Genomic DNA, 7,061 nt, shown 5'->3' with positions numbered 1-7,061 from the left:
AAGGCCTGTGTGCCATTTTGTGATTCATCTCAGGAGCCAAAATGTCTTGGGCCAGCTCTGTATCTGAAATATACTCAGAGTCGCAAAGTGATTTCATGCTCTTTATTCAGCTCATAGTGGTGAGGAAGAATGAATGAAAGTCCCCTCAAAGTATCTGCTTTATATACATTATTTACACAATGGGCTGCACATGATTGGCTAATTCCGGAATTCTACTGTAAGCCAATCAGGTTGTGGATTCACTTCTATCTGGAGCATGATTGGGTAGTTCCTGCCAACCAATCATACTGCTGCATTGTTCTAGGACCAATCAGACTGCTGCATTCTGAATCCTATTGTTCTAGGACCAATCAGACTGCTGCCTTTTGGATCCTATTGTTCTAGGACCAATCAGACTGCTGCAGTTTGGATCCTATTCAACTCAGTACATAACCGTATCAATACCTGAAAAGGCTTTTTGAAACTGGGAGGCAACCTGACTCCCCTAAATTTCTCTGGGATATAGGTCACAGCCCTTTCTATCTTTCATCAGTCAATCAATCAATCAATCAATCAATCAATCAAATAGCATCAAGTGGCTTAAATTCAATAAATGTACATTTATTGCAGAAGAGCTCCAAAAATGCCTTGAGATGCCACTGAAAATCTGCCTCTTAAGTTGAAACCTTTGTTTGTTTGTTTGTTGTTTTCTCAGCCTTTATTGGACTAACCTCCTGCCTTTCTCTCCAACATTAACCAATCGTTTGCCGGGACGTAGCAAAACCTCCCGCCCACTTCCCCCGCCCCCGCTCCCCATTGACTATTTTCTTCTGGATCGCGCCGCGCTTCCTCCTTCCCGCCCCAGGCGCCTCCCCGCTCCATCCGATTGGCTGTGATGATTCGAACGGTGGCGTCCGAGCAGCGGATTGGCGGGCGGCCTTCCCGGGGCGGGGCGGGGAGTGGAGCCCGGGAATTCAAACGGGGGAGGCGAGGAGGGTGTCCAGAGCCGCCGCTGCGGGAGGTGCCATGAGGCGGTCCGGGAGAAGCCCCTCCACCCCGCCCTCCCGGAGGGCCCCCTCGACTCCTCCCTCCCGGAGGGCCCCCCAAACCCCGCCCTCCCGCCGGGGGAGGCGCCCCGGCCCCTCTCCGCGCAGGCAGCGGGCGCCCCCAGCCTCGCCTCGCCGGGCGCCCCCCGCGGACCAGGCGCAGCGCCCCCGCCGGAGAAGGTTCCGCCCCGGCCAGCGAGCCCTGCTGGAGATCCGCAAGTACCAGAAGTCCACCAACCTGCTCATCCGGAAGCTGCCCTTCGCCCGCGTGGTGCGCGAGATCTGCCTGGATTACACGCGGGGGGTCGACATGCAATGGCAAGCCATGGCGCTGCTCGCCCTGCAGGAGGTAAGGGCGGAGATCTGGTGGGGGGGGGAGGGAGAGAGGGGCAGGCTGGCTTCCTCTTGGCCGGCGCCTCGGATCTCCTTTCTGCAGGGATGGCATTTGCATGAGAACAGAAGGCTCCCTTCCCTCCTGCAGCCCCACAGCAGACCCTCCCTACGGACTGGGGGCAAAGGGAGCTGGCCCTTGTTGTTGTTTAGTCGTGTCTGACTCATTGGGACCCCCTGGACCAGAGCACGCCAGGCACCTCCTGTCTTCCACTGCCTCCCGCAGCTTGGTCAAATTCATGCTGGTCCCACCATCTCGTCCTCTGTCGTCCCCTTCTCCTTGTGCCCTCCATCTTCCCCAACATCAGGGTCTTTTCCAGGGAGTCTTCCCTTCTCATGAGGTGGCCAAAGTATTGGAGCCTCAGCTTCAGGATCTGTCCTTCCAGGGAGCACTCAGGGCTGATTTCCTTAAGAATGGATGCGTTTGATCTTCTTGCAGTCCATGGGACTCTCAAGAGTCTCCTCCAGCACCAGAATTCAAAAGCAACAATTCTTCGGCCATCAGCCTTCTTTATGGTCCAGCTCTCACTTCCATACATCACTACTGGGAAAACCATAGCTTTAATTATACGGACCTTTGTTGGCAAGGTGATGTCTCTGCTTTTTAAGATGCTGTCTAGGTTTGTCATTGCTTTTCTCCGAAGAAGCAGGCGTCTTTTAATTTCGTGGCTGCTTTCACCATCTGCAGTGATCATGGAGCCCAAGAAAGTAAAATCTCTCACTATGTGTCCAGCATTTTTAAACCCTGGAAACAATTTAGGGCAGGGCCCCTCCCCCCTGCAGACATTTGGCAGCTGTTTGTGGGGGGGCAGAGTTGTGGCTGCAGTAACCTGAGGGCATTAGCCCCATCTCGTACCCCCATGGAACTGGGGGTGAGAACAGCCAGAAGGGTCCTGCTGATGGGAGTGGATTTGCTAAACCAGGGTGGGGTAACCTATGACCCCAAAGAGTCCCACTGCCATCAACCTCAGCCAACATCATTAAATTGATATGCAACCCTTCAGGTGAAGATTACAGGGTGGTTAGTAACATAAAAACACAAAATACATGACATAATAATAGAAAAGGATTAACTCACCATCACCTAACATGGATTGGTTAATCAGCCAAAGGCCTGGTCGAAGAGGAACATTTTTGCCTGGTGCCTAAAAATATGTAAAGAAAGCACTATATCATTGAGGCCATCTGAGCCTAAAGCGATAGCAAAGGATCCCTCCAAACTGATGCCAAAGTTTGGTGCTGTGTTTTGTGCCGCTGCCCCCCCCAAAAAACCCAGAGTAATTATCACTCAAACCGGGGTCACAAGTAAATGGCCCCAAACCCAACCTTGCCCAGTGAGCTGTGTAAAGCCATCAAGGGCAGGCAGCCCCCCATCCATCTGGTCTAGGGAACTGCCCGCTTAACACTTGCATCAGTCTTAATCTGGATTGGGCTTCAGTTTGTTGGCTCTCATTCACTCCATTACTGGGGCAAGACGGCGGTCCAGCCCATCCACTGTAGATGTGGAGGAGAGGCATGTGCCGTCGGCCTGTTGCTGACAACGTGCTCCAAAAAAAAGCACCATCAAGCACTTGGTCCCTTACCTTTCCCGCCCCAACCTGGCCACAGTGATTCATGCGACGGTCACCTCCAGGCTTGATTACTGTAATTCGCTCTACGCGGGGCTGCCCTTGAAGCTGTCCCAGAAACTCCAGCGGGTGCAGAATGCAGCAGTGAGGCTCCTCACAGGGTCTCTGCCATGGGAGCATATTCACCCAGTGCTATACCAGCTGCACTGGCTCCCGGTGGAGCACAGGGTCAGATTTAAGGTGCTGGTTTTGACCTTTAAAGCCCTTCACGGCCTAGGACCCTCGTACCTACGGGACCGCCTCTCCCGGTATGCCCCACAGAGAGCCTCAAGGTCCATAAATAGCAACACCCTAGTGGTCCCGGGCCCTAAGGAAGTTAGATTAGCTTCAACCAGAGCCAGGGCCTTTTCAACACTGGCTCCAGCCTGGTGGAACGCTCTGCCTCATGAGACCAGGGCCCTGCAGGATCTGATTTCTTTCTGCAGGGCCTGTAAGACAGAGTTGTTCCGCCTGGCCTTTGGCTTGGAGCCAATTTGATTCCCTCCCTCTCTTTCTTTTTCCTTTCTCCTCCTGTGAAGAGGCTGCATCCTAATGTTTTAATGTTGTGTCTTAATCTTTTAAATTGTATTTTAATCAACCTGTTTTTATTATTGGTTGTTACCTGCCCTGAGCCCAGTCTTGGCTGGGGAGGGCGGGGTATTAAAAATATATATATATTATTAATCTCGTCGGTTTCACGTAGATGTTAAACAGCATGGGGAGGGGGAAGGGGGGCTCCGCCAACTGCCTGCACCCTTCCCACTTGCTCTCTCTTCTCTCCCTATCCTCCTTCCTCCTGGGCCGTGTCCAGAAAGTGGTGTTGGGGGATGAGTGTTCAGACCCCTGGGCTCTCACTTGTGGGGTGCCTCAGGGTTCCATCCTCTCCCCCATGCTTTTTAACATCTATATGAAGCCGCTGGGAGAGATCATCAGGGGGTTTGGGCTGGGTGTTCATCAGTATGCAGATGACACCCAGCTCTACCTCTCCTTTAAATCAGAACCAGTGAAGGCGGTGAAGGTCCTGTGTGAGTGCCTGGAGGCGGTTGGAGGATGGATGGCGGCTAACAGATTGAGGTTGAATCCTGACAAGACAGAAGTACTGTTTTTGGGGGACAGGCAGCGGGTTGGTGTGAGGGATTCCCTGGTCTTGAATGGGGTAACTGTGCCCCTGAAGGACCAGGTGCACAGCCTGGGAGTCATTTTGGACTCACAGCTGTCCATGGAGGCGCAGGTTAACTCTGTGTCCAGGGCAGCTGTCTACCAGCTCCACCTGGTACGCGGGCTAAGACCCTACCTGCCCGCGAACTGTCTCGCTAGAGTGGTGCATGCTCTAGTTATCTCACGCTTGGACTACTGCAACGCGCTCTACGTGGGGCTACCTTTGAAGGTGACCCGGAAACTGCAATTAATCCAGAATGCGGCAGCTAGACTGGTGACTGGGAGTGGCCGCCGGGACCACATAACACCGGTTCTGAGAGATCTGCACTGGCTCCCAGTATGTTTCCGAGCACGATTCAAAGTGTTGGTGCTGACCTTTAAAGCCCTAAACGGCCTCGGTCCTGTATACCTGAAGGAGCGTCTCCACCCCCATCGTTCAGCCCGGACACTGAGATCCAGCGCCGAGGGCCTTCTGGCGGTTCCCTCATTGCGAGAAGTGAGGCTACAGGGAACCAGACAGAGGGCCTTCTCGGTAATGGCACCCGCCCTGTGGAATGCCCTCCCATCAGATGTCAAAGAGATAAATAATTACCTGTCATTCAGAAGACATCTTAAGGCAGCCCTGTTCAGGGAAGTTTTTAATATGTAACGCTGTACTGTTTTTAACACTGATTGGGAGCCGCCCAGAGTGGCTGGGGAAACTCAGCCAGATGGGCGGGGTATAAATAATAAATTATTATTATTATTATTATTATTATTATTATTATTATTATTCCCACTTGCTCTCTCTTCTCTCCCCATCCTCCTTCGCTCTCCCCTCCAGGCCGCCGAAGCGTTTCTCGTCTTCCTGTTGGAGGATGCTTACCTCTGTACCATCCATGCCAAGAGGGTCACCCTACACCCCAAGGACATCCAGCTGGCTCGGCGGATCCGGGGCATTCAGGGCGGCTTGGGCTAGCATCCTGCCTCCCAGGGAGCAGCGAAAAGGCAACCGGGAGCATCCCAGAACCTGCAACGTGCTCAGGGACCTCCTTCAGGCTGGGGGCGGCTGGCTTGGACCTAAAAGCCCCTGTGAGGGGGGCAGCGCGGGCTCAGCTCTTTGGCTCCCTCCTTTTTTCCGCCTGCTTCCTGCACCAGCTTCTCCCTGAGGTGACTTAATGTGGGGCATGATGGGGTGGGATCCGGGGTGGGAGTGTTGGGTTGTCATATGCGGAAGGGGGCAGAATAAGAAAGGGGACCTGTTCAGCTCCAAGTGAATTGCTTTTAAAGCCCTGTTTTGACTCCAGCGAGGGAGACGCTTGACCTGTGACCCCTCCAGATGTTGCACAGCTGCCGTCGGCCCTGACCATTGGTGATGCTGGCTGGAGCTGATGGTTGTGGGCAGCCACGAGTCCCCCCCCCCCCCCCGCTTTTAAAATCTTTCTCATGGAAAGTCAGTGGACCTTTGCCAAAGTTGCTCTCACAATTTTTTTACTTAGGCCTCACCGACACTGTGTGTTTAAAGCAGTATCATGCCGCTTTTAACTAGCCCCCCTCCAAGAGACCCGGGAGCCGTAGTTTAGGGGTGCAGAGAGCGACAATTCCCAGAGTTCCCTGCGAAGAGGGATGGATTGCTAAACCTCTCTCTTAAGAAGTAGGGGGGCGCTCCTACCAATTCTCAGCAGCCTTAACAAGCTACAGTTCCCGGGATTCTTTGAGGGGAAACAAGAAGTGCTTAGAGTGGTTACGATACTGCTTTAAATGCATAACGCAGATGTGGCTTTGGAGCTGTGTTTCCCAGGCTTGGGCGTCCAGCTGTTTTCAGACTACAACTCCCATCATCCCTGACCGCTGGTCTTGCAACTAGGGATGATGGGAGTTGTGGTCCAAGGGCAACTGGAGACCCAAAGTTTGGGAAACGTTAGAGTTTGCTTGGTTTTTTAAACATGAAGTTTTATCTTAACTGCTCTTGTTGCCAATGGATGTCCCTTCTGCTCACTGCCATGCTTGCCCCCGCCTCCAAGTGGATGCTCTAGCATGGCTCTTGTCAAGATGGGCCCCTCCGGACATTTTGGACTACAACTCCCATGCACCCAAAATCTCTGAAGGGCCTCAGGCCAGCGCCTTCCGTGTCCTGCTGATATTCTGCCATCTATTTTATCTCTTCCCGCTTTATTCTCTCATTTCGCATCAGAAACGCGAACATTATTGGAGGGGAGGAGAAAATGCTTTATCTCCAGCCGGACATGGAGGCAAAGCAAGTTCGCCTCAGACCTGATCCCTGCCAAAAACTAGGGAATGAAAAATCCTGTCAGAAACCAGGGCGAATACACACAGGTCCTTTTCTAAACCAACAGTGAATTCCAGGGCAGCAAAGCAGGGATGGAGGGAGAGACGCAGAAAGAGTGAACCTCTTTTTCTTTTTAAACATTGCAAGATGTTTTCCGTTGAAATTTGAATAAAGCAGGTTTGAACGCTTGTTAATAAATAAATTGAAATCTTGCTCACAAAACTAGATGGGTTGACTGCTGCATGGGATGCATATTCACCAGTGCCGAGCGCTTGACTGCTATCAGCTTAGTGGTAGATTTTCTACATGCATGCAGCTGTTTGGTTGCCAAAGAACTATAGGATGCTTTGGCAAATACAAATGACACTGGCGGTGGGAGAGAAGTGCTTGATGTGAACAGACACGTCTGATTGCTAAGCCATTTCATTCTACTTCGTTCAGGAAGCTGTTGTGACTCTTCATCAAACTGGTTGTTGCCATTTCTGGATGAACTGTGCAATGAATTTTCATGTCCAGCTGAGAAATGATCTCTGCTATCTTATGAGTTTCAGCTCTGATGCTGACAGAGCTTCATTCTAATTGATGCAGGGTGCATGGAGCACAGAGCTTAGC

The 7,061-nt window shown here is 52.2% G+C and overlaps 1 protein-coding gene across 1 annotated transcript; it reads left to right on the top strand.

Moving 5' to 3' along the window:
• The first annotated feature begins 969 nt into the window (after positions 1-969).
• LOC128409914 (histone H3-like centromeric protein A) lies at positions 970-6,674 on the top strand. Its single transcript, XM_053380452.1, has 2 exons — positions 970-1,374; positions 5,004-6,674. The coding sequence occupies exons 1-2, from the start codon at positions 1,006-1,008 to the stop codon at positions 5,136-5,138; spliced, it is 504 nt and encodes a 167-aa protein (XP_053236427.1). The 5' UTR covers positions 970-1,005; the 3' UTR covers positions 5,139-6,674.
• The last annotated feature ends 387 nt before the right edge of the window (positions 6,675-7,061 follow it).

This window comes from Podarcis raffonei, chromosome 3 (assembly GCF_027172205.1).
Source record: "Podarcis raffonei isolate rPodRaf1 chromosome 3, rPodRaf1.pri, whole genome shotgun sequence".
NCBI lineage: Eukaryota > Metazoa > Chordata > Lepidosauria > Squamata > Lacertidae > Podarcis > Podarcis raffonei.
Note: the sequence above shows the minus strand (reverse complement) of the source record. Positions and strands in the feature narration are given on the sequence as shown.

What these genes read in the sequence shown, in the direction of transcription:
- LOC128409914 (XM_053380452.1), top strand. Translation starts at nt 1,006, where the DNA reads ATGAGGCGGTCCGGGAGAAGCCCCTCCACCCCGCCCTCCCGGAGGGCC. An exon ending in CGCTGCTCGCCCTGCAGGAG is followed by an intron (nt 1,375 to 5,003) that starts GTAAGGGCGGAG and finishes TCTCCCCTCCAG; the next exon opens with GCCGCCGAAGCGTTTCTCGT.